This window comes from Chironomus tepperi, unplaced genomic scaffold (genome assembly GCF_022539635.2).
Source record: "Chironomus tepperi strain 1889 unplaced genomic scaffold, CSIRO-AGI_Ctep_v1 contig_450, whole genome shotgun sequence".
NCBI classification, from domain to species: Eukaryota; Metazoa; Arthropoda; class Insecta; order Diptera; family Chironomidae; genus Chironomus; species Chironomus tepperi.
This window is the reverse complement of record NW_027226572.1, coordinates 872377-900162: the sequence shown is the minus strand read 5'-3', so window position 1 is coordinate 900162 and position 27786 is coordinate 872377. Positions and strand designations below refer to the sequence as shown.

General features: G+C 34.1%; 4 protein-coding genes across 5 annotated transcripts; 1 reads left to right on the top strand and 3 right to left on the bottom strand.

Moving 5' to 3' along the window:
* The first annotated feature begins 799 nt into the window (after positions 1-799).
* LOC139098644 (probable cytochrome P450 6g2) lies at positions 800-3564 on the top strand. The gene is made up of 4 exons (XM_070650888.1): positions 800-1149; positions 1821-2414; positions 2597-3004; positions 3171-3564. The coding sequence occupies exons 1-4, from the start codon at positions 828-830 to the stop codon at positions 3371-3373; spliced, it is 1527 nt and encodes a 508-aa protein (XP_070506989.1). The 5' UTR covers positions 800-827; the 3' UTR covers positions 3374-3564.
* A 1592-nt stretch (positions 3565-5156) lies between these two features.
* On the bottom strand, positions 5157-7212 carry LOC139098691 (farnesol dehydrogenase-like). The gene is made up of 3 exons (XM_070650956.1): positions 7135-7212; positions 5401-6074; positions 5157-5345 (listed from the first exon to the last, which is right to left on the bottom strand). The coding sequence occupies exons 2-3, from the start codon at positions 6004-6006 to the stop codon at positions 5184-5186; spliced, it is 768 nt and encodes a 255-aa protein (XP_070507057.1). The 5' UTR covers positions 6007-6074; positions 7135-7212; the 3' UTR covers positions 5157-5183.
* Positions 7213-12854: 5642 nt separating this feature from the next.
* On the bottom strand, positions 12855-17974 carry LOC139098690 (transmembrane protease serine 9-like). Of its 2 annotated transcripts, none has more exons than XM_070650954.1 (10): positions 17909-17974; positions 17337-17359; positions 17103-17188; positions 15549-16292; positions 15249-15316; positions 15077-15148; positions 14398-14523; positions 13928-14337; positions 13179-13299; positions 12855-12954 (listed from the first exon to the last, which is right to left on the bottom strand). In XM_070650954.1, the coding sequence occupies exons 1-10, from the start codon at positions 17967-17969 to the stop codon at positions 12896-12898; spliced, it is 1770 nt and encodes a 589-aa protein (XP_070507055.1). In that variant the 5' UTR covers positions 17970-17974; the 3' UTR covers positions 12855-12895. The 2 variants fall into 2 exon arrangements, with proteins under 2 accessions (XP_070507055.1, XP_070507056.1); XM_070650955.1 differs by having other exon boundaries at positions 13185-13299.
* Positions 17975-21535: 3561 nt separating this feature from the next.
* LOC139098676 (hatching enzyme 1.2-like) lies at positions 21536-24128 on the bottom strand. The gene is made up of 2 exons (XM_070650931.1): positions 23438-24128; positions 21536-22189 (listed from the first exon to the last, which is right to left on the bottom strand). Exons 1-2 carry the CDS (start codon positions 23832-23834, stop codon positions 21651-21653), a joined length of 936 nt encoding a protein of 311 aa, XP_070507032.1. The 5' UTR covers positions 23835-24128; the 3' UTR covers positions 21536-21650.
* Positions 24129-27786: the final 3658 nt, after the last annotated feature.

Below are 27786 nucleotides of genomic sequence, written 5' to 3'. Positions count from 1 at the left end.
CGCGTTTAGTGTTGTCATGTTGGTATTGGTCATTAGCTTTAGGCTTGTGAATGCCAACAGCATGTGTATATAATGACAGTCAAAGTTTTTGGCGAGAGTAGACATCTATGACCTGAATTTTATTCAATGGTGGGCAACCTATGTTTCACGACATCAGTAATTCACATCAGTAATGTGCCACGACACACTGATGTGCTACAACACACTGATGTGCTACGATAAACTGATGTGCTACGACACACTGATTTGCTAAGATACATTGATATGCAACGACACACTGATGTGTTACGACACTCTGATGTATTACGACACACTGATGTGCTACGAATCACTGATATGCCACGTCACATCAATATGCTACGAAACACTGATGTGCAACAAAACACTGATGTGCCACGAAACACGAATGTGACATATCACACTGATGTGCCGAGAACAATTTTCTTGGACCAAGGCAGTGTTGTCCAAACTGTGCCGTCGAAATATTTTGAAAATGACTTAAATCGCATCACATGTGCAGTTTGGACTGTGGCTTAGCTTCAAGGATAGTCATAACACAAAAGTTTGGCCAACACTGGCTAAAGTGTGCTGTGGCACAAAAAAGGTTGTCCACTAATGATTTAACCTTTCATGCTTACTTCTTGGATGTCAGACGATGCTTAAAAGACGAAGTTTGTCATTTGGAGTCAGGGAGTGTTTTTTTCTTTGTAGAATAGAATTTAAATCTCACAATTCTCTCATTAATTCTCAATTAAATAAACAGTCTCGTGATTAATCAATCGCAAGCTCATTTCCATTATTCAGTCTAAAATCAACATTCCACGACGATGGGTGTCTTGCTTTTAATAGCATTAATCTTCTTATTAATCACTCTGTGGTTCTTTTGGCAACAGACTTACTTTAAACGTCACAATATTCCATATGTGCAGACCAACATTCTACTTGGCGGACTTAGTGATTCATTGTTGAAAAAGTGTGGATTCTTTGAGAATGTTCAGAGACTATATACCCGACCAGAAGTAAAAGATGTTCCATTTTTTGGATTTTTTATTTTTCAACGGCCTGCATTAGTGATTAAAGATCCAGAACTGATTAAGAGAATTATGATTAAAGATTTTAATAGCTTTAGTAATCGTGTGACGGCTTCATGTGAGTATTAATTTGGGGTTACATGGTTTCAATGACTCATGGGAAAGATTGCTGGAAATTAGAAAGTAAAGGCTTGAAGTTCTGAAATTTACGTACGTGATTTACTAGGTTGTGTAATTTTACGTACGTATTTTTAATACGCCACGTAAGTTTACGTACATATTTCACTACGTTTTGTCGTTTTTACGTCCGTATTTTTATTACGTTGAGTAATTTTACTTACGTATTTTTTCTACGTTTTGTAATTTTGCGTACGTATTTTTACTACGTTATGTAATTTTACGTACGTATTTTTACTACGTTATGTAATTTTACGTACGTATTTTTACTACGTTATGTAATTTTACGTACGTATTTTTACTACGTTATGTAATTTTACGTACGTATTTTTACTACGTCATGTAATTTTACGTAAGTATTTTTATACGTCATGGAATTTTACGTAATTAAGCAATTTTTAACCCAATCTAAATATCATGGACATACAGTACATCACATTCAATTTTCAACAGCATTTTTCACCGCATCTAAATATTTACAATTGTGTACTTTCTATCTCCTACTCTATTGACAAACAAACACATCCTGAACCTTACTACTGTATTAAAGCTGTATAAAAATCACATAAATTTATATTCACATTTTCATTTATTTTTCTTTATCACCTTTAGACGACGCTGATCCATTGGGAAAATACAATTTAATCTACCTGAAAAATCCACTATGGAAGAATTTACGTGAAAAAGTAACGCCATTTTTCTCGAGCGGAAAACTGAAGAAAATGTTTTATATTATGGATACACTAAGTTCCGATTTAATAAACTACATTGATAAAAGGATTCCTGAAAATAGCGATAAAATTGAATTGAATGTGCGGGAAATGGCAGCGATGTACACAACTGATGTTATTGCATCAGCTGCATATGGATTGAAAGCAAATACATTGGAGAATCCTGATAGTGATTTCAGACAAGTCGGTCGACGACTCTATACATTCAGCTTTAAAAGTGGATTGGGAAGATTCTTGCAAGCAACACGACCCGAAATTGTCCCATATCTTGGCTATAAGCGGTTTGATGACGAAAGTTCTGATTTCATTCGAAACAATGTCAGACATGTTATGGAAGACAGGGAGAAGACTGGCGAGATCCGACATGACTTGATTGACATTTTAAATGAATTGAAAAAAATGGATCTTCGTGATGTTGACGGCAAACCTATTCATGATGATGTGCTCTATGCTCAAGCTGCTGTCTTTTTTATTGGTGAGTACTACCCCATTCCTCGCTATACAACCCCTCCCTAGCCATACTACACCTCCTCTTGCCTTACTACCCAACTCTTGCCATACAAACTACCCCTTGCCATACTACCCCTCCCCCACACCTCTAAGTACTACACCTCCCCCCACCCTTATTAAAATGCATTGAAAATTTCTCCATTCCAGCTGGCTTTGAAACATCAAGCTCATCATCATCATACGCAATCTACGAGCTAGTCAGAAATCCTCACATTCAAGAGCGAGTTCGTGCTGAAATTAAAGAAATGCTTAAGACTCACAACGGTGAAATCACATACGATGGCATCATGAACGAAACTCCATTCCTTTTTCAAGTGCTACTTGAAGCAATTCGATTATATCCAGTTGTACCATGGATTGATCGTGAATGTACAGACCCAAATGGATATTCACTTGAACCGTATTCGAGTTTTAGAATTCCGTATAAGATGCAGCTGTACATGCCAGCATTTCCACTTCATCGTGACGAGAAATTCCATCCTGATCCAATGAAATTTGATCCTGATCGATTTGGACCGGAAAATAAGCAGAATTTCCAGCAGTGCTCATTTATTGGTGAGTTATTAGACGGGGCTGTGAGCTTATTATGTGACGGTCTTAGGGGTGGGGTACTGGAGGGGGAAGTGTTGGGTCGAAATGTTACGTAATAAGTGAACTGTCCCAAATTAGACATGGCTTTAATGATTTAAATGACGTCATCCAACTAAATAATCACTTTCAGGTTTTGGAGCCGGCAGCAGAATCTGCATCGGTGAAAGATTCGCCTATGTCCAAATGAAGACAATGCTTGTGAAAATTTTGAGAGAATATAGAATTGAGGCATCTCCATCCACACCATCTGACATCACCGTTAGTTCAAAAGCTGCAGTTATACAACCTGATAAGCCATTACTTGTCAATTTTGTTAGAGATAAGTTAATTTGAATGATTCCTATTTTGGGCACGAGTAAGCATTTAATGGGATTATACAATGGAACATTGCTATTAAGTGATAATGAACTTTAAGGGCTTTTGTGTTTCGAATTTTTAATTTTGTTGGCATTAAATTGTCAAATTATTGGGCAAATTTTGATCAAAATAGTCAATAAATGTGAATGACATTTTTAAAAATTTGAGCTTAATAATTGTCCATTTCTATTTATAGACGATCTAATTTACTACGCGTCAGAATGAGATAAGACAGTGACTTGCGATAATGCTTTGATGCTGACACTAATGCTTATGTTAGGGTTGGTTCGCATATTATGCGTCTTAATGTTTAGGGAGCAACATTTTTCTAGGTTGACTAGTTGTATACTTTGTTTTGAGGACTAGGTGGTTTGGAACATTTGGTTCTAATTACGACTATCAAGTTAAGATGAAAGTAAAGATAGCTATAATGATGATAAACGTCGTTGTATAGTTACTTGATTATTAGAAGACCTGTGGAAGCTTCAGTAAATACTTTGTAGATGGCAAAAGGTCACATGGACGGTCAAAGAACTCATGGAAGATGGTCGATAGATGGTCGCACTTGGAATCGGGAATTGGAAAACGGTAACCAGTGATAGAGCTGGGCGTCATCTGAGGGAGGCCATGGATCACAATTGATCTGCACGGCCAGTAAAGTAAGTAAAGTAAACCCTTTTGTAGTCTGAAAACACCAGGAATCCCAAATCCTCTTTGACGTCCATAGAAGTAAAAATACCCAGAACACATCAAGAATTGACACTCACAGCACTGCAGTATCTCAAAACAAAGTTTAATATCCACTATCTCATTGTCCATTTAGACCCTAATTTCCCATCAATTCTCAAATGGCAAACATCACCCTAAATTAACTTCACAAAAAAAAGAGATAAGACAATCAAAACATGTGCCTTAGCTTTCTAGAGCATTAAAAATTTGTTGCTGATAACAATGTTTTGAAACTATAATAATTTTCCCGGGATTTCCCGGGATCCCGGACGTTTTTCCGAATCCCGGGATTGAGTGAAATTACGGGGGCCAATATTAGAATCAAAACACAGCTGATAATTCAGATCATTTTACAGTATCAAATAACAAAAAATGATTGAACTTTCTTTAAAAATTCATATTAAATTGTTAATATTTTGAAAGGCCAGAAATTAAATTTATTTGTATGTAATTTCTTAAAATTCTTTAAGGCGTGTGGCAATTCTTGTTGCTTTCTTGAAGACAAGGATCATTCTTTTCCCGAAACTTCGAGATTGGGATTTTGAGAAGGCATGATGTTGATATCCGGCTTTGAAAATCTTGGCAATTTTTTGGCACTTCTATTTAAACTGACATGATTTTTGACATCTAATTTTAGTATTATTCACTGAAATTCGGCTAAAACTTGATTTTTTTTATCTTTATCCAATCCCGTGGTGGGATTGAAACCTGTGAAAGAGTGAAATGGGGGCCAATATTAGAATCAAAACACAGGCACACTACTTAGAATGTGGACCTTGGAAATGGAAACTTCACGAACCATAATTGCCGTGATGACATCTCCTTTCGGTCAAGGCTTATGCCACCAATGGGTGGAGATGTGAACCGTGTGCCGTGTTCGAAGGGCTTACCTAAGGTTGCCCACCATTGTCCTAAGTTAATCTAAACTGTAAAAGGAATTTACATAAATATTTCAAAAATCTCGTCATATTTTAGGATTTTTGTTAGTTCCACGTGACCACGCCTTGCCAAACGATCAATAACTGCCTCATTTGCTCATATAAAGTTCTCTCTTTATTCAAAACTTTTCACCAACAGAACGAATAGTAAGTTCAGTGACATTAACATTATTAGGCGTGCTCAGCAAGTATAAAACAGCACTTCCGATTTCCTTTGGTTCCAAGTACGGTCGATTCTTGTAAAATTCTTCTGTATTTTCCCACCCACCTGTCACTCGCACCTGAAAAAAAATTAAGTTAATTAAATGTTAATGAGCACTTCCAACATATTCTCACATTTGTCTTCACAGTTCCTGGACTAACGTTGGATATTTTAATTTTATCACATCCGCTAATAATTAATTCCTGTCGGATAATCTCAGAAAATGCACGAACAGCAAATTTTGTTGCAGCATAAACATTCCCAACAATTGGAAATGGAATGTAATGTCCAAAAACGGATGCAACATTAATAATCATTCCATAATCTTCAGTTTTTTTAATCAATCTTACAGCTTCACGTGTAACATGAACGCATGCCTTAAAATTAACATCAATTGTGTCATTTATCTTGTCCGTTGCATCATCTCTGTCACTTAATACGGGTAGATGATGTCCAAGACCAGCACAATTTATGAGAACATTTACAGACGAGAATGTCTCTTCAATCCATTTGAATGTCTCCTTGAGGGACTTCATATCAGATATGTCACATTTGTTTGCATACAACTTTCCACCTTTAGTCGACATCTTATTGTTCAGTTCTACAACTGTCGTCTCATCTATGTTTTTATCCAAGTTGATTACGGTCATGCCATTGCATACCAATTCATATGCTACTGCTGCACCAATTCCTGATGATCCACCCGTCACAATTGCTGTCTTTCCACTCCACTTATCCATTTTTTGCTGTTGTTGGGTTAGTTATGGTGTTTGTGATTGCTTTGAGTCCTTTAGGGGAGTTTTTAATCCTTTAGAGTAGTTTTGAGAGAATTGGAAGGGATAAAAATTAATTAAATTGAGGAACTTAAAAAAAAAAATAAAAATCAAATATTTGTAGATAATCTACTAAAAGGCACTAAAATGAGTTAACTGGTATGGGGTCAGTATTGTGTCAGCTAGGGAATGGATCTAGTTGCCAAGTTAGGCTCTAAACCAGTCTAATGACAGATTATTCTCCTAAATACTGTTCGGGTTTATTAGTGCAAGTAGTTAAGTATGTGTCCTGATAGGAATAGTGACATCTCTTGGTGCCCCGGGGTAAATATTGAAAAACATGTTTTAATATATTTAAGAACAAGGTTGGGCAATCTTTTTCCATGGCACACATTGGTGGTAAGCCACAACCAAAACAAGTCTTGCGGTTCATGGCTTTTTCAAAAAAATTGAGATGCACACAGGATGTCCACCACTATTTTAGAGTAAAAAGCCCTGGTGCATGTTTCATTGCCTTGGGATAACGCGCTATAAGCCGTAGTTTTAATTAGGGTTGTAATTAGGGTTGCAAGTTATGGTGTCTAAAGGTTACAAGTTATGCCTCCTTGGGATTACGAGTTACAGCTGCTTGAGGTTACTAGTTACGGTGTCTTGGGGTTATGAGTTACTGCGCCTTGGGGTTACGAGTTACGGCGCCTTGAGATTGTGAACTAAGGCGCTTTAAGTTTACGGGTTACAGCGCTTTGGGATTACGAGTTACAGCGCCTTAGGATTTCAAGTTAAAGCGCCATGGGGTTACGAGTTACGAGACGTCTTGGGGTTATGAATTATGGCGCCTATTTGTTACGAGTTACAGCGCCTTGGGGTTACGAATTACGACGTCTTAAGGTTACGGACTAAGTGCCTCATGTTGCCCCGAGATTTGGGGGCAAACTGGCTCCTTCTCTTGAAAACCAACTTATTCCTTATGTACTTTACGAACCCTAGATTTTATAAATTATCTAAATTCCATCCAAACCCTACAAACAGCTCCAAACCAAAGCAACAATGCAACTAAAAATCTGATAAAATTCCCCTAAATGTTATTATGCTTACTTTAAAATTCTCTGCCTTAAAGCGACGGTAATGTGAATGAATTGTTCAAGAGCGATAAGGCGACTAAACTAAGAGAAGAAGACACAGAAAAATGTTCATTTAAAGCTCTCGCATCCAATGTCGCACATACATACACAATGAAAGATAAAGAAGCCAATTGTTGAGTAAATGAGAATTTAAATTGGATTTTGTGGACGGTTAATTATTTTGTAGATAATGAATGAATATTAAGCTCTTGAGAGAGTTTTTGAGATTGCTTGGTGATTTACGTGGAATTTTTGATGACTTTTTTATTAATCAATTGAGCTGTCAGTAATCAATTTGAAATAAGAAGAACTGGAACTTAGTCAATAAATGTTGTTGTTGTTTTTAAGTCTTATCTGCTGGATCTGTAGTGTAAATTGTGGATTAGAAGAATATTATATAGAATGTGAACCGACAACCGGAGTTGTAGACTGTCCTTTGAATTCAAGATGCATAGAAGTTGTAGAAATGTCATCTGCCATTTGTGTATGTATGCTGAACTTCTCGGTAAATGAAAATTACTCATTACTGGATCAGAATGGATCACAATACTGCATTAAGCTACCGAATACAACAGTTGAATCGGCATCAACAACAGACTTCATATCCACAACTATTGAACCTTTAGTGACGACTGTAAAAGAACGAAATCAGGAACCGAAAGTGTATTACAATCCAATTGGAATTACAGTAGTTGTAACGTTGATCATTGTGCTGACTTGTGTACTTTTTAGAGTTATAAAGGAGAACCATCATGTCGAGGAATGGACACAAAAGAAACAAGTTATTAATAAAATGCCATTAAATGGTAGTGTGTAGGAGTGATGTAGTTAGCAAAGGAAGTGTTGTGACATACGATTAGGTATCGACGAAATTGGATTTGGATGCCTTTGTGTTGCTCTAGTCATGCAATGCTTGGTTTTTGTGGAACCCGACTTTATTTCTGATTTGAAAAATTAAATCAGAGTTGCAAAACAGGTTCCTGTGAAAGGTAAAAACCGTACAAATTCTTGATCATTTGTATGGTTTTTAAAGAAAAACAATACATTTTGTACGGTTTTACAATTTGTACGGTTTTTGCCTGTAAAAGGTGCCTGTTTTGCAATTCTGGTTTGTACCTGCCATCGGTGCCGGACAATCGTCATTGACTGCCGATTGTTGAAGACAAAAAATGACCAAAGACAGCCGATTGCCAACTCTGACTGAAACTGTGATCAACATAAGTACTTCTGTTAAGTGTCCCACGAAATAGCACAAAACGTTTAAAACTTTAATTTGATTTAAATTCCAATAAAAAACAGCATGTAGTACTCAATAATTAATATCGATTGTGTGAACAAAATGTTTCCAAACAATTAAACTTAATTAAAATATAATTTGATATTTAATGTCTATCAATAGATATCCAGGCCGCATCCTCATAGAAATTCAATAAAGTTACATTTAAATGATTTTTTATTTTTTTTATTGCATAATTTTCTATTGAAAAAAAATTTCTCCCAAATGCATAATTTCGTTACGCACAATTTGAATAATTTATGTTAATCAGCCTCATAGGTTGCCCCATAACCCATTTCAAATGATTATGTTGAAATAGTAAAATTTTGATAGACTTGATCAATTGTGACTGATGAAAGCGCATTTTCTAATTTTAAAAAATAACGATAATTTAAAATTTGAAAAATAACGATTAAATAAAATTTGAAAATTAACGGTCAAATAAAATTTGAAAATTAACGGTCGATAGAAATTTGAAAAATAACGGTCAATTTAAATTTGAAAAATAACAATAAACTAAAAATTTAAATTGAAAATTTGGTGTGAATATGAAATAACTGTCAATTAAAATTTGAAAAATAACAGTCAAAAAATATTTGAAATTTTCAATTTCTAAAAAAAAGCGTTAAAAATTTGTAAATTTAATTGCCTTAAAAATATGTGGAAAATATAATAGGATTATGGCAAGATTATGGCTCCGTACATAAATACTCTAGGATAAAACAAATTCAGACTCTCTTGGGGATCACTTCCATCTTTATATCCTTTTTGGATATAAAATAAGAATTGCTTGTCTATTTTTGTTACCTGATATAAAAAGTCGGTTTAGTGTAGGGGTGTCGATTACAAATCCCAAGTATTTGGGATTTGGAGTATTTTGCAAGGATTTGGGGTACCCCAAATACTTGGGTTTTGGACCCAAGTACTTGTACAAATCTTCTCTCTCATATTTTTATTATATTTTTTCATATTATTATTTTTTTAGTTTTTCAAAATTTTATTATTCATTCATATTTTCATAAATATTTGGTAAGAAAAATCTAGGGTTGGCCAAAAAAAACTACAGATCGACATTTTTTTGCCGGCCCGTAGTTGAAAATGCATCCAAGTGAAATTTTATTATATATGAAAATTTGTTTTGGTTAATTTTAAGAAAATCATAGTGAAAATTCCATTTACGAGACTTTTTCAATTTAATGTAGGAAAATCCAGTCAAAAACTTACAATTTTCCATAAATTTTCACTTTGATAAATGAAATTTGAGGTGAAAAGCCATAACTTTCCAGGATTTTTCAAATTTTTAAGAAAATGTTGGCCAAAATTGCCATTTTTCGCAATTAAAAAAAATTAAGATAGAGGCCTGGATAAAGATTCGTTTTCGAGAGTTTTATAACCAATTTGAGAAAATTCAAGTGAAAAATCGCAGTTTTAAGAATTTTAAACAAGATTTACAATAGTATTTAACAATATATGGTTAAAATTTGACTTGTTTTTGGATGCGTTGGCCTAAAATCCCAGAAAATGCGCCTATTTATACTGATATTTTGTTCTTACTTGGGATTTGGGATTTGTACAAGTACTTGGAGTCCTGGGATTTGGGTATTTGGGATTTGTACAAATCCTAAAAACCCAAATAATCGACACCCCTAGTTTAGTGGATTGACTACGATGTGAAAAGATATAAAAATAAATTTCTAAATGTTACATTTTCTTTTCTTTATTGATCCTTTACAGCTTCCTCCACATACGTATTCCCATTCAATTTGGTTCCTTTTCTTTATTGTATTTCTTTACTTTATGCTTTCTTTTTTTCTTATTCAGGATGTAAATGATTTGCAATTTGAATAGTTGGGAATTTATTGATTTGAAATTGGATGACTTCCATGCTGAGTTGGGGTTGTAAGGTGCTAGGAGTCTGGATATGACTTATTTGTATGCACTTGTTTCTACATCTATTCCTATCCAGGTATACATCAATCCTAAATAATATTTAACCATGTCTAAGGTATATGACCTCACACTTACCCCAAGATATACTTCAGGGCAATGACTAGGTACCCAGGTTATAATGTATGTCGCCAAAAAATGTTTGAAATATCATGAGCCGTTAGCCGTGTGCTGTTTCGATCAAGGTTAACGACCATTAAATGTGCCGCAAATAATGCTTAGGTATGTGTACCCCTGTTGGTAAAAATGTATGCTCCATTGTAAATATTTACGACTCTAGGTAGGTTCATCTATCCAAGATACTTACATACTTACTTACTTACTTACTTACGTTACTTCGCTTGCCATACAGATCAACTATGGTCCATGGTCTCGCTCAGATGTCGCCTATAACTGGTTCTATCGCCGGCTTCCGCTTGCCAATTGAATCTACCCAAGATACACATCCAAAAAGTACACCTACCCGAGTTAAACCTACCTAGAGACAAACGTATCAAGTGGCATATATACCTAACCAGGAGCACCAAGGATGTATGAACCTGGATAGGTGTAAATCCAAGGATATGTAGGTACCTTGGGTATATGCATACCTACTCAAGGACGTGCATACCTAGATGTCGATCATCTTACCCAAGCCTAAAGTCTATTCAGGAAACACTTCCCAGACATCCAATGGGCAGTCAATGTATCAAGAGATGAGAACTTCTAATTTAAATTCTAATTTAAGTTCCCCTTAATCTTCTCAAATCCATCATAAACTTCCTTAGCATTTCTATAAAGCAACAACAAGTCATCCCAAAATTAAAAGTCATTAATTTCACAGCACCAAAAGGTTTAACAAAAATTCTATCCTTTAACCTTCACATTTTCCAAATTCCCCAAAAAAGTAACATCCAAAAATCAAATATCTCTTAATCTCAAACATCACCCATTCATCATTCCTTTAATGAAGATTCAGCATTCAAATCTATTCAAAAGAAAAAAAAATCACTGAACCGCTCACAAAAAAGCCCATCCTTAGTTCCGTTGGAAGGAAGCACAAAATAATTTGAATTGACTCCAAAAATTTTTCATAATCTTCATAATCATTTACCCGCAAATCTTGGTCGTTCGTAAAAAGCTGTGAGTGGAAAAATCCCATGCGATTAAGATCCTTTGATGTATAATTTTTTTGGAAATTCGTGAGCATGGAAGTTAATTTTTTTTGGGGAGGAGATAAAGGAAAACGGAGAAATTCAAAAGAGAAAAGGTGCTTTAATATACATAAGCAGACATACACAAATTTGAATGTGAAACTTTTTTCGTGTGTTTGGGTTTATTTGGGGAATGAAAGAAGCTTTTTTGGGGTTGATGTGTTGGAGTTTGGGTCGTTATGAGATCGACAGTTTGGGTTTCATTCCTAAAGCTGAAATTTAAATTTTTGAAAACCGTTAAAATTTGGATTTGAATTTTTAAAAACAGTAAAATTTGAATATTTGGAAAACACCAAAATTTGAATTTTTGACAACCGTTAAAATTTGAATTTTTGAAAACCGTTTAATTTTGAATTTTTTAAAAAGTTAAAATTTGAATTTTTGAAAAAAGTTAAAATTTGAATTTTTGAAAAACATTAAAATTTGAATTTTTGAAAACCGTTAAAATTTGAATATTTGAAAAATACCAAAATTTGAATTTTTGAAAAACGTTAAAATTTGAATTTTTGAAAATTTGTAAAATTTGAATTTTTGAAAACCGTTAAAATTTGAATAATTGAAAAATACCAAAATTTGAATTTTTGAAAAAAAGTTAAAATTTTATTTTGAATTTTTATAACCATGAAAATTTGAATTTTTGAAAATTATCAACATTTTTAAAAACCGTTAAAATTCAAATTTCTCAAATCCATCAAAATAAAAGCGCTTTACCTCCTCAAACTCTACACCTTAAAAATCACTTTCAATTTTATTCCAAAACAGAATTTTCCACCATCCCTCGCGAGTATTTTCAAAAAGCACCAGCGGCAGGCAACAAATAAACGCAGGAAGAAGAGATGAAAAAAAGAAATAAATTCCTTTCCTTCCTCGAGATTTGCAATCGTTATTGTTGTTGTGAGTATTGTTGAAAATAAATTATTTGAGAAATTTACAGAATGCTCGTGACTTTAAGACTCTTTGTTGGTGGGGATTGTTGAACTTTTGCTGTTTGTTTTTAGATGGAAATGTAAGTAAGTTTTAATAAAAAAAAGTGTTGAATTTCAATTTAAGAATTTGGGGTAAGCAGCTGGGGAGTAATCAGAAATGTGGGTCAAACCCCTCCCGCACCTTATTTCTAAAGTTTTGAGCTACTCCCCTGATTGACAGTTATTTTTATTTTCAAAAAATTACTGACCGTTAATTGTTGAATTTGAACACTCTCAAAATTTGAATTTTGAAAACCGTTAAAATTCAAAAATTCATAAAAAATCATTAAAATTCGAATTTTTGAAAAGATCGTTATAAAAATTACAAATTTTTTCTTTATTTTTCAATCTTCATTAATTCCAAACAATGCTTTCTATCCAATTCAGATAGTAATAGACATTTGTATAAACACCTGAAAAAAGACATAATTTAGTTAATCTAATATGGGGCCATTCACTAATTACGTAACGCGAAAAATCAACTTTTTGAATTCTACCCTATCCCCATCCCACCCCTAACAGACAAAGAGACCGCTTTTAGGTACCGTAGTGGTAATATTAAAGCATATTATTTGCCTATTGGAGCACTAAACGTTACGTAATTAATGAACGACTCCTGAAATAAAGCTCAATTAACATTTACTTGGTACGCCAACAGCTTCACATTTTAAACCTCCAAAGCTACTAATTCCAATAATTTTGTAGGTGCATGCTGAAAATTTGTCATTTCCAAGTAGCAAAGCTCCACCACCGTCACCCTGTAAATTTATATGAAAAGGTGTTAGAATTTATTTGTATATATGCCTTGAAATTGAGTCACTTAGCACAATGTAGTCACTTAGGCAGTGATGAGCAACCATTTATTTACACAAAGGTTGCCCATCACTGCACTAGGGCATCGTTGCATTGACGGTAAGACAGTTGTTCTGACGCCCATTTTTAAGGGGAAATAATTGAAATTTGTCGCATCGGGCTGTTGGGAAGGATACCCTAACCCAAGAAGCACAATACGACGAGACATATTTTTTGTCTTTTGGTCCGTCATGGTGTCTGTCACGGCAACTGTCGTGTTGTTGTCAGGGCAACTGTCGCGTTGTTGTCAGGGCAACTGTCACGGTGTTATCAGGACAACTGTTGCGGTGTTGTCAGGGCAACTGTCGCGGTGTTGTCAGGACAACTGTCGCGGTGTTATCAGGGCAACTGTCGCGGTGTTGTCAAGGCAACATTCGCGTTGTGGTCAGGTCGTGTTTTACTGTTAATACGACAATGCAACAGTATCTTTGTGGATATGGTGCGTTGTTTCCGGTTCGTGGTTTGAACACCAAATCGATTTGAGTCTATTTTAGTCAATAAAGCCTGAGTCTCCTTCAAGCTCCGATAACATACCTTGCAAGGACCAGCAGCTTTATAATGTTTCCCATAGCAAATCATTGATTCTTCATCAATATTATGTATTAATTTATCTTGACATTTAGGTATTGAATATCTGTCGAGTACGACTTTAAGTAATGAATCTGAATAACGATTATCCTCAGTTCTTCCAAAACCAGTAAAAATTGCTTGCGGATCTTTAGGCTGTGTTGTTGGTAGACAAATTGGATAAAGATATTCGCTGAACTGTACGGTGTCGTTAAGCTTTAAAAGTCCAATATCGTGCTTTACTGTCCTAGTTGAACTATTTGTATATCTAAATGTTTTTTCAATGCCATATATAAAGACATGGTCATCGTCTTGTGATCGGCTGTTCATACCCAATTTGACATACTTGATAAAGTCAAATTTGACTCCATGGGCAGCTGAATATTTTGAAAATTGTAATTAATAATGTGAATATAATTGTTAAACTTATACTTTACATGTTAGAACAAAGTTGGGTGATATTAAGGAGCCACTGCGTAACCAGTCAATGCCGTTGCTGTCACGACTTTTGTAGCCCAAAAGAGCATGATGAGGAAATTCAAATTTTTTTGCTATTATTCCACCTGTAAAAATTGAAAATCATATGTCAATATATTAATAGAGTTGGCAGGTGTTTCAGGTTTAGATGCTTCTTGCTTTAGATGCAGGACTCTAAAGAGGAAGTGCCTCCATTGGAGTACGGAGTCCAGACTTTAATGGAGTCTTGTGTCTGGTGTCCAGACTTGATTAGAATTCAGAGTTTAAACTTCAATGGAGTCCGGTGTCCAGACTTAAATGGAGTCCGATGTCCAGACTAAAACAGAGTCTGGTGTCCATACTTAAATTGAGTCCGGTGTCCAGACTTAAATGGAGTCCGGTGTCCAGATTAAAATGGAGTCCGATGTCCAAACTTCAATAGATTTCCAGTCTTTGTATATTCCACGAATTCCAATGGAGTCCTTCTGGAATTTTAGAGTCCCAACTTCCAAAGTCTTGCCAACTATGAGCTAAATTTAAAGAACATATTCTTGGGTTTGTTCTAGAGGCGCATCAAAATGCGCAGACTTGCGCATTCAGATGCGCAGGTCTGCGCATCTAATTTTGGAAATTCTAATATATTATTTAATTAATTTAAACCTGCAACCAGTCCCACGTTATTATGTTGACATGTACGACCGAAATGTGTAAGCCTTTCGTATTGTTTGCATTCTGTTAAAAATGTAAATATAATGGAATGATATAAGATATATAATATTTGAAGTGCCCTGCTCTATGAGCTATAAATGACTATTATTTAAAAGAATATTACTTATTTCACTGATTCTGCAATCCCTAACAAAACCTTTTTCATCATAACATGTTGGGTCTTCTGGAATTCTGAATTGAAAAAAAAAAGTAAAGTTATCGAGGGAGTAGGCTTACATATGACGGTTTTAAATACAAACCAGAGTGTGGCCTTCTCAAATTCGACTTATTTTAAAATAAAAATTTACGTTACGAAGAAAAACAAAACTAACGGTCGAAAAAAATTTGAATTTTAACAAAAAATATTTTTTTTTTTCAAAAAAATTTACGGTCGTTTTTGAGACAGCCACACTCTAATACATACTTTTCAGTTGTTGTACTGGGTGGAACAATTGGCTCAAAATTTAATTTCTTTCCAGTTGTTATCCAGCTGTAAAATTCTAAAACATTAGTATACATTGCATATGAAGTGACATTACATCCTCTTAATACGTCATGCATTGCAGATGAAACAATTCCGCGTAGATAAGAAATTCCATTATGTTGTACAATGAATCCACCTCCACTGTCACCTTCACATACACTAGTTCCATTGGCATAACCTCCGCAAAACATTCGATGATTTATCCGCGGGCTGTGATCTTCACTTTTAACACAAATCTCATAGCTATAAATTGGAGATGTAATTACTCGTGCTATATTTTCATAGCTATCAGTATTTTCACTTCTTCCAAAACCAACAACAATTCCTTCTGTTTTGGATGCTGCTTCTGAATTTGGTACAGCTATACAAACTGGCTGGATATACTCATTGAACGTTATGTTCCTTTTTAACTTAATAATAGCAATATCGGCATCGTATATTAGATTATTTGGAAACCAATGATCATGCATGGATATGTCCTCAACTTGAACAGTTTCTTTTCCAATTTCATCATCATCTGATAGATCATTAACACCAAGAACAACAAGAATATCGCTTGAATTGAAGCTGTGTGAATAATATTTTGATATTATGCAATGAGCAGCTGTTATGACCAAGTTATTAGACACCAGAGTTCCACCACACTTGTATTGTTTATCTTTTGATTGAATAATCGCTACATGCCTGAATTTTTCATGAAATATTAAGATGCTGGTTATTAATTATAGTTCAGGGGGGAGTGGGTTGGGGGTATAGCAAGAGAGGTCACAAGGTTGGGGTGAATTTGTATCTTTAGACAATGGAAATTTCGACTTTTGATTGTAGATTCAACAGGAAAATTATAATTCCTAATAAAGGATCTCGGTAGGATTCGAACCTACATCCAACGATTTCTTGTCGGATACTCCTACCATTGAGCTATTGGGGGTTATCTGATTATAAGGTAAAGTGCCATATACAATACTATTCAACTCCCAACTGAATCCCATTCCAACAGTAATAAGTGAGAAACCCTTAAATTGAAACTCGAAATTCGATATCTCCAAGTTCAAAATTCGAAAAACGAAATTTAAAGTTCGAAATTCAAAATTCAGTCAAGCATGTTACAAACCAATTTAAAAATTCGAAACTAATAATTCGAAATTCGAAATACGAAATTCGAAATTCGAAATTCGAAATTCGAAATTCGAAATTCGAAATTCGAAATTCGAAATTCGAAATTCGAAATTCAAAATTCAAAATTCAAGATTTAGTCAAGCATGTTGCATACAAATTTCGAAATTCAAAACTAATAGTTCGAAATACGAAACTTAAAATTTGAAACTTCGAAATTCGAAATTTAAAATTCAAAATTCAAAATTAGAAACTTCGAAATTCGAGATTAAATAAAAATTAACTGAATTAATTAGTATCGAATTATTCGAAATAAAATGTCTATAGTCTGGGAAATTTTATTCAATTTTCGATAGGTGTTTGTAAGATAAATTAACTCACCATGGATATTCTCCTGGAAATATTGCTTTACCATAATACATTTTTGAAGTTAACATTGAACTTTTTCCACAATTTTTAGGTCCATTCTAATCTATAATAATATTTAATTAAATTTAAATTTAAAGGAAATATACAGTTACTTACCAAATATGTATGAAGAAGGTCATTTTATGTTTATAATAAGGAAATAGAGTAAATTATCATTTTTTTGGAACATAAACATTTTAAACGTACCTCCAGCAAGTTCCATGTAAATGCTGAAAAGAAAAACCAATTTAAAAAAATTTAAAAATTTAAAAAATTTAAAAAAAAAATTTAAATTTTTTTTTTTCCATGAGTGTATAGTCACATCAGTGTTGGGCAACTTGTGTGTCACGGCAAACTATGTCAACAAAAACTTTTGAAAATGCCATGAACTGTATGCAATTCCAGTCGATGGTCACCACCAAGATGTGCACGAAAAATGTAAGGTTGTCCTCCACTGGTCTACAAGTCTGAGCTATGTTTTATAAAAGAATTATAAAATTAAGGCGAACTCAAGTCGATTTTGACCTTTGCAAAATATAATTTGACTTTTCTTGGAACTTCACTCATACTGAATACGTCACTTTTATACTTTGCACATGCTAAGTGCTCAAATATGTAGATTAGTGGTGGGAAGCCTTTTATTTTTAGCAGAACACTTTGGTGGTAATCCACGAACGACACTACACACGCCATACGGTTCATGGCATTTCCAAAAGTTTTTGCCGGCACACATTGATGTAGATTGACCCTTTTGTTGAATTATATCTTTAATTCCTTACCGTTTACATCACAAACTATTAAGATGAAAATTATCAACAACTTTAAAGTAACTGTGCTCATTTTGACTTTCAATGAGCGACTAAATATTTTGAGAAGAGAGTTTAGAATGTTTTAAGTCTTGATAAGAGAGCTCAAAATAGAAAAATTCTCAATAAATGGGGAAGTCCTATAATATTATTCAGTTGAAATTTGTTATCGATGATTCGACATACTTCAAGTCAGACTATTTGTAATTTCAAAAGCAACCGTTATTTTCAGTTAGAACACATTTTCGCGGCACATTAAGGGTGTATAGCTAGAGGAGACATTGGGGGTATTTTTCCTTTTGAAAGTCCGGGTTCAAGTTCAGGACTAAAATTATTTTTTTCGGAATTTCAATTAATTTCTGTACTTTTTGCAAGTTTCTAACGTAATTTAGCTAGTTCTATGAATATGAAGCCTCAAAAGAGTCCAAAAGGACCCTAATATTTTGCGAAAATCTTCTGGTCGCCCCACGAAAAACTGATTCAAATTTTGAATTTTTAAAAACCGTTAAGATAAAACAAAGAAATTTGAAAAATTGTTTCGAGCGAGAATCGAACCTATGACCTTGAATTTATTTAATACTCTCCTTAATATTCTACTAATCCATTAGAAATTAAATGTCAATTTTCCAATTTTAAACGGAAATTAAATTTTTTTTAAAATTTACTTAAAAAATTTAATTTAATTTTTTTAAATTTCCTCACATATCTACACAAGATTTTTAAATTAAAACATCCAAACCCACATGAATTTACCTTGAAAAATTTTTATTTTCAGAATGTTCATTCACATTCTGATTCTGAGTTCTGTTTTCGCAACAATGCTTCAGGCTGTTTGAAAAATAATATTTATTTTCGAAATAAATTCATTAAAATAAAATTGAAGTGCACAAAGACATTTTAATGTCCTAAATGTCTCCATACTTCAAACCAGCATTTCATCATCATTCTTCACAGAGTTGCGAAACAGTTGCCTGTGACAGACAAAACCGTACAAATTCTTGATAATTTATATAGTTTTCCTACAAAACCATACAAATTATTAAACATTTGTATGGTTTTTGCCTGTCACAGACACCTCTTTTGCAACTCTGGATCTACATCTCAAGGATCAAGACTGAATGTGAATTTATCACATTTATGCCATAGAACAGTTGCAATGTGCAGCATTTGCTGACAGATCTGTGTGCATGCATTTGAAGTAACTTAATTATTGGCAAATGCACATTCACACACATGCACACATCCGTAGAAATGAAAAATGGTTCTGCATTTGTGTTTCATCATCTGTGAAAATGGCATAAAAATAGTGAATCCAGGTGTGTTGAATTGTGAGGCTGTTTATGCTGTATTGTTTCATCATTACACAGCATAAAATACATTTTCATTTAATTAGAGAGCAAGAGATGTACAAATGTATGTCAGATTAAAGCCTTGTATCATCATCATTGTGATGATAAATTAAATTCTTATTCAGCCGTGCTGTGCTTTTTATGCTGAATCATATTGTTGATGATGTTTACTGGTATTTTGTTCAGGAAAAAATTAATTAATTACTGAATTAAATTTTCCTTTGTCGCAATTAATTTTTATGAACGATTTGGTATTGATATGTGGAGCAAGGTGAAGTGTGGGAGGGGATCATGAGATTAATGATAGGCCAGCTTGTGGTTAATAGTGGAGTGGAATGGGTGGGAATGTTATATAAATGGGATTAATGTCATTTAATATGAATAGTTGTTGAATATTTCATTAAAACATGCATTTAAATCAATTTACTCAACAAATTTAAAGAAAATTTCAAAAAATGCGCTTTATTCTTATGAATTCAATTACTTCCTTACTTGCTTGGTTCCTAATTCTTTTAAAATAATGCTGACTGTTGATCATCATTGCCTCAGGCATCAGTTTATAATTCTAAAATATACTTAAGTAGATAGAAATACATCAAATAAGGAACTTTACCCCGGGGCGCACCTAGATGGGGAGATTTGATGCTTAATATTCCTACATAATGTAAATATTGGAATTTCAACATTACATTGTATTCTAGATCAAGTCTATAAGATGTTTGGTTTTGGTCATATTTGGGATTTGGAATTAAAACTTTACCCCCTTTTTACCCCATGCAATTATTCAAAATTCATCAATTTGTTAAGGCTTTACGAGACAAAAATCTCAAACACTCGAGAGTACATCTTTGCATGACTTTCACCTAACATGCCAACAACTATTTAACAAATTCCACAAAATGCGCCTTATTCCCTATCCACCCAAAATAACTTCCTTACTTGTCACACTCAATTTCCCATTTCTTCAACTTTCCTTTTTCAATTTTCTCTCTTTTTATTCCAAAAAAAAATTTAATTTTTTTCAATTGATTTTTCTCAACATAACTTAATTAAGAAACTTTTTCCTTTGTTGTTCCAGTTTTAAGTTTTTCTTATCCGCTCGTGTCCAAAAAGGCAAAAAGTAACATCCCCAAAAAAATATGTATAGAAAATTCTATTCACATCTTTAGCAGAGCGACGACGATAGTTTGTGAACTTTAGTCTTTTTCAAAAATACAAATAATGGAATAAAAAGCAGTCAAGCTTGAGCGTCTTTTGGGGGAAATTTTGGAGTTGGAGCTTTTGTTTTGGGAGATGGTGGCTTTTTGGGGCAGTGGTGGACAACCTGTTTACTGCAGTACACTAGTGTATTTTGGAAATGCCATAAAAGTGTGCAGTTTTGATCGAGGTTCACCGGTGTGTCCAAATGGTTGTCCAATACTGTTTTAGGGTGAAGTGAGGTTATGTTTGTAGGATGCATGAGTGGATCTGATTCAATAGAGTTCAAAAAGGGGTGTGAAGCTATGCCAACCCCCTCTTCTCAATTACAGGGTCGAGGATTGACCTGCACCTATAAAATGCGCTTCAACCCAAACTCCCATTCCATACTTATCACACCTAATTCCTTTTCAAATTATTTCATTGTTGCTTAAATACTCAACTTTAAACCATTTTTCGTATGGTTTAAAATTCTATTGTTGTTCACGTACGTATGTTTTCCTTTGTGGTTAGGTGCCGAAACTTTCTCATATTATTTTACATTCAATTAAAGAAATTTTTGAAACTTGTTCATTTTGTGGCTGTAAAATAATTTAAAATTGAGAGGATTTTAAGGACTGAAAAGATTTTTTTTTTATTTAAATTGTTTTTAATCATTTTGCGTTGAGCATGTAAGGATGAGGAAGGTAAATAAATATATTGAGGTCGAGAGGTGAGGAACAATTAAAATTTTTCACAAAAAGTGGTTTTGAGATACGCACGTGAAAAAAGAATCAAAATGTTTTTAAGTTTGTATTGAAAAATTTAAGAATTTAAAATGAAAAAATTAGAAAATTTAAAAAAAAATGAAAAATTTATAAAAATTTAAAAAATTCAAAAATTTGGAAAATTTGAAAAATTTGAAAAATTTAAAAAATTTAAAAAAATTTAAATTTTTTTAAAACCTAAAAAATTGTTTTTAAACTGAAAAATTTAATATTAAAATTCAAAATTAGAGTTTTACAATTTAAAAATTCATTTTCAAATCTTAAATTTTGAATTTGAAAGGTGAAAATTAATTTTTTTAAAATGTAAGATTTTTTATTATTTTTTTTTATAATTAAAATTTTTTTAAAAAAAAAAAAAATCATTCCTTATTTATCCCTTAAATTCCTTCACAAAACCTAAATTTAATATCCATAACTAACTTGATTACACTGATACATTGAATTAATCCTTTTCACATCTCCTTGACTCAATCCAATTCTCTGTCCAAGAACATTACGATATCTATGATCATTAGGTAAAATTGTCGGCATTCCATTTGCTGAGAACGTATGTGTATCATAATGCATAACTGAATAATAGTCATAAGGTGTTCCAAAATTCTCAAACAAGGATGGATTCAGAGTAATAAATTGATTAATCTTAGTCTGATCAATATTGTAAGAATAAATAGTCACAAAATTATTCCTGTCTATGTGATTATGCATATGATGAAATCCAAGGGCATGAATCAATTCATGTATTATGTGACCATGACCAATGCAATTATCACGTTGTAGACTCATGACTTGTGGTCCAAATTTCCTACCAATGTATGAATAACATCCCTCATCTGATATTATATAGATGTAATCAGTTTCATGACTTTGTTGTTTGAATTTGATGCAGGTGTGTGACTCTATGTCGTACATTGCGGAAAGGATGGTTGCTTTGTCATCAAATGCTGTAAATGTAAATAGTATTTGAGTTTGGCTAGTTGTATGCCTGGTTTTAAGGACAATTTTTTTCATCTAAATGCGATTAGCTGTCCTTAGAACTTGACATGCAGTTAGTCAAATTAAAATAAGTCTACTCCATATAGTTTCCGATCAGCATAAGGGTAAATCCACGAGTAAACGGAACTCAAAATTTCGATGTACAATATTTCTCAACTTGTCGTTTTTTAATTTTTTCAAAAATATCAATAATTGCTAATATCTACAACTTGAACTTTTAGCAGACTATTAAGTAGTGCTGGTGGGATGACAAGCAATTGTATTTAATTTAATTAAGTGCATACAAACTTAATTAAGTTAAAAAGTTCAAAATAGTTTTCTTACGTTTTTACGTACGTAAAAACCAAAGTTTTAACCGATTGACGCAGTTTTTTGCAAATTTTGACTTAATTAAGTGTTTAATGAACTTTAAGAGGACAAAAATGAATAAAGTTAGGGTATGTTTATGAGTTTAAATGATTTCATCTTACCAAAATCGAGTAATTATCGAAATATTCTAATTTTTGTAAAATTATTTTACACAAGTTTAACCGATTGACGGAAGTTTTTTGATAATATCTCCTTTAATAAGCATAAATGCTACACTGTTTAGTTAAGGAAAGCTACAGGCCAAGTTTTTGTACAACTTTAGTCGGAAAAAGTAAGGAATTAGGACGTATTTAAAGAAATATTGCAAATTTAAACTTTTTTGTGACATTTTCTCACTCATGGATTTACTCATAATGCAACATGAGCCGAAATCAGCCGTCACATAGCTGTCAGGGCACTTTTGAGTCGTGACAGCAACTCGACAGTGTAGCGAAGCCTTTGTGATTGCATTGTGCTACTTGGGGTCATTAACAACAAATGCGCTTAAGACCAGCGAACTAATAGTCGTGCTCGGGGAGTAGATGGACAAGCAATCGTTTAGCTCGGATCATGACAAGACAGTCAGATGAGCATATGTCAGATGATACACATAGAACAGTACTGTCCAACCTTTTTTGCATCACAACCTTGTTGGTAAGCCTCAACTGAAACCGCAATCGACATAGGATTCATTGCATTTCCAAAAAATGTTGCCGCAAAGGAACACAATGCGGATAAAACTAATATAGACCGACAATAGGACACAACTGAACCATGAGACATGCCTGACAGACAAACCACAAAAATTTCACTTCTTTAAATCCACAAAAAACACCCAAAAAACTTACAAAAGTCATTAGATATTGTAAAAGGAACAACAACCTTTCCATATGCATTTTTTGGCCATCGTCTAAAAATATTTGACAATCCAGTTCTAGCTGCAGATCCACTTGTATCATTTACACTATCAAGCTGTTCATCCAGCAGGACAATGTCACCTTGGAAGAATTTGCCATTTTCAGGATTTTTGTCCTTCTGTTGATGTTGAGTTGTTGATGTATTAGTTGCATTAACTGATTTTATTATGTTTGGATTGTCCAACAAGCTGATTTGATCAGAATCTGTGCCATCTATTCGATTATCAACTTGGATACTATTAAACTCATCTGGATATACTATTCGACTATCAGAAATCGGAATTGATGAAATTTCACTAATAATGCACAGAATTATAAAATATTTCATTATTTCACGTTGTTAAGTCTCTCAAATATTAATTCAGACTGAGGTTTAATCTATTTATGGCACAGAATTATATAGAATAGCTTATTTAATCAATTTTAGCAACGTATGTCATACATGACTCATAATCTTTTGGTTTTATATGGGTTCAATCCAGTTCTTGACCTTTAAGTTCATCACAAATAGCCTATATTGGATGATGTGGGAAAAATGGAAAGAAGCTGTAGATAGAGATAGTATAACACTTGGAGTCGGGAATTTCCTAGTGATAGTCAGTGAAAGAGCTAGTTTTAGGCGACTAGGGATTTCAATGCCTTGATCCCGAATACCGGAATGCCGAGATTAGAATTTTGGATCGAGGTTGAAATCCCTTTAGGTGGCATTCAAGAGTCATGAATAGGACGAACATCTGCTGTATTTTTGCCGGGACTCTGCTGTACTTTTTAGCATTTCTGCTGTGTCACGACAAAGTCTTAAAATCTCCCGATTTTTCAAGAAGCTCATAGCTCGAAAGAATAGCCCAAAAGAACCCCAAAAGTGCCAAATTTAGATATTTCCCGATTTTTCCAAAAGTGTCCCGATATTTTGCGAAAGTCCTCTGGCCACCCAAGTCTGAATGAATCACAGTTGATCTGTACGATCAGAGCAGTATGTAAGTAAGTAAAGAAGATGCAGAAGCAACTAAAATTACTTCCAAATGACAAACTAGCAGAAAAAAAAATTAATTCAAATTACTGATCTTAATTGAGATTTGAACTCACGTCCCACACGTTCTCGGTTGCTTGCTACATTTACTGAGCTATTGAGAGTCAATTGTCTACATGTTCCAGAAGGTATATCGAATAGAGATGACGACACTGACATCGGGTCAAATTTCATTGAATCCATCCTAAAACCTTCACCTGGTATGCATCTGGCAAGTGAGAAATTAGTAAGTCGAAGTGGCTCTGTTGTGGAATGACATAATACTTCAGGTATCTAATTATCACAACACCGACCAAGCGGTCTTGGGTTCGAGACTCAACTGTCAACTGTGCAATAAAATTGACTGAAAATGCGGCTAACAAAGTCCCTTTTTATGGGCAACAAGCAGTAATGTCTATGCTTTCTCGCTATCGGGATCAGGATATCCCGGAATTTTCCGATCCCGAAAATTTCAATCCCGATCCCGATCCCAGAAAATTTATCTGGACTGGAATTTCGAGAAAGCATATTAATGTCATCAACAAACAGGTTCTGATCCCATTATAAATTGAAGATCCACAGACTCCAGAGTCTATCCGACACACCTTCACTCATTAAACTAGTTTTCAACAAAAAACTAATATTTCCCATTTCCAGCATTTCATAAAACTACTTCTGTGTCTGTTTTTCATTTCCTTTTTTTGAAAACTATCTCCTCATTTTTATGTTCAGTACATCCACAATTTTGAAACAGATACGAGTAAGAGAATAAGTTTATAGTATGTGGGTTGTAAATAATTCCAACACATGCCATGCTATATGATTATTTGTAAGCCATATGCTGCAATATAAAGTTTCGAAGGAGCAAGACGATAATCTTTTTTTATAAAGCAAACATTTATGGATGTACAGAACAAAAAAGACATAGATAAACAGAGAGTGAGAATGAGACATGTTAAATTAATCGTAAATAATGTTCTTGAATGTGTAGAAATGGATGGAATTGGATGTGAAAAGGAAATGATGAGAAATTGATGAAGTGTAAATGGAAAGTTAAGGAATTTTGTTGGATATGTGTGACATGGTGTGACAAGATCTTGTGTAGATTGGGAAAATAAGTGGAAATTTGCAGGTTGTGCAGTAAAATTGTTAAGTTTCTTGATTTTGGATGTGCAGTCTAACGTTTTGGGAGATTAAAAGTTGATACTGGAGTCGTGAGCATTGTGGGAATTCATGTCACATTGACAACACCACATAAATGTTGCCTGATGTTCTTTGTGACATTGGACACATTGGTGGTAAGCAATAACCGCTTACTGCATACTAGAGTTAACAGTACTCCAATATAGAAGCACATCCATCGGATTCTGGACACCAGTGGAGGAACCTTCCAAAAAAGAAGTGGAGTCGCCTCAATACATATTTTTTTGGGATGCGATTCCAAAGCGGAGGCGGCTATTTATACTTTTGGAGTCCAGTCTCCAAAAAAAAGGCTGCATACACTATTGTGCCGAAGCACACAGTTACAGACAACACTGCTCTATTTAAATTCCGCGATACACTGACTGTCGATCACTAAATGGAGGCTTATCACCAAGATGTGGCGTGATAAATGAAAGGATAGCTGCCACAACTCTTTGTAATGATAGAGAGGCCAGTCTCTGGTGGGAGTCGAACCCAAGTGTTTATGGAAGATATGTAGAAATGTGGCATGACCACTCGGCCACAGTGGCCTTACTCAAGCACTGGCAGATTCACATATATATGGCAAGATACTCCAGATCCCACTCTGCTCAGACACGACACTGGACGACACAATACTTAATTTCAAAGCTTTCAAGTTCATCATCCATCAAAATGTACATCAATTCATCCTCATTTTCCCACAAAACATCCTCAAATTCCATTAAAACTATAAAAATTCTTCATCATGTCACATAAATTTCTACCAAATAGATCCAACGTATTTAATCAAAGTTCACATCCAGAATACACAATATCCTCAAAAGTACACAATTTTATCACAAATCCATGCAATATCTCATCACATCTTTGCTGTAAATTAATCTTCCATTGCAGCAATTTCTCTTGATTACCTCATTGCATACGTTTCAGGTGAGAAACAAAATTAATAAGTAGGTAAGCGGAGGATGCATACGAATCAGGTAAGATGCAGATGAGAAAAATGTTGATGTTGAAAAATGAAAGTTTTACAGTATGGATGGTGAATATTTAAAGTTGTGAACAAGGGGATGACAGCAGATATTTTTTTTAGGGACTTAAGAAAGTTTTCTTGTCTTTAAAGTTGCGGTGCTGATGCTTTTACATGAATTTAAAAACTTTGGCTGTAAGCTTTTTAGCGCATTTTTGAAATTTTTTTCAAAAAGGTAGCTTAATAAGACACTTTGTTCGGTCGTTCGTTCGGTCGTTCGTTCGGTCGGCTGACGTTAAAAACTTTTTATCTAGACATCGTAGAGAGCTCGGAATGGTTTTGAAAGATCAGTGCCATAAAGTTATTGCGGCGCCGAGCATTTAAAAGTTTCAAATCAACACATAAATACTATAATTAACAATTTTTCATTTTCATATACAACAACAACACGTTTTTTCATTGTTTTACAGTGTTTTTCAATGTTCTTCGAATTTTTAGCAGTGTTTACTGAACAAAATTTAAATTTATCATAACCGTTATGTGGTTTGATTAATAAAAATCCGTTAAATTATATGGAAGTGACCAGGATCCTACTGGATCTTAGTTTTGTGGATCTGGATGTGACCTGGATCCTACTGGATCTTGCTTTGTGGGTTTGGAAGTGACCTGGATCCTACTGGATCTTAGTTTTGTGGATCTGGATGTGACCTGGATCCTACTGGATCTTGCTTTGTGGGTTTGGAAGTGACCTGGATCCTACTGGATCTTAGTTTTGTGGATCTGGATGTGACCTGGATCCTACTGGATCTTGCTTTGTGGGTTTGGAAGTGACCTGGATCCTACTGGATCTTAGTTTTGTGGATCTGGAAGTGATCTGGATCCTACTGGATCTTATTTTGAAGGTCTGGAAGTGACCTGGATCCTCCTGGATCTCGTTTTGAAGTTCTGGAAGTGACCTGGATCCTACTGGATCTTCTTTTTTGGATCTGGAAGTGACCTGGATCCTACTGAACTGACTTATTAATCAAATACTGATCGCTGGGACAAAAATGCGCTTAAGTCCCTCGATCAATAACACGAGGACTTTTGTAATTTTTTAAGTAAAATTGCAGAAAGGAA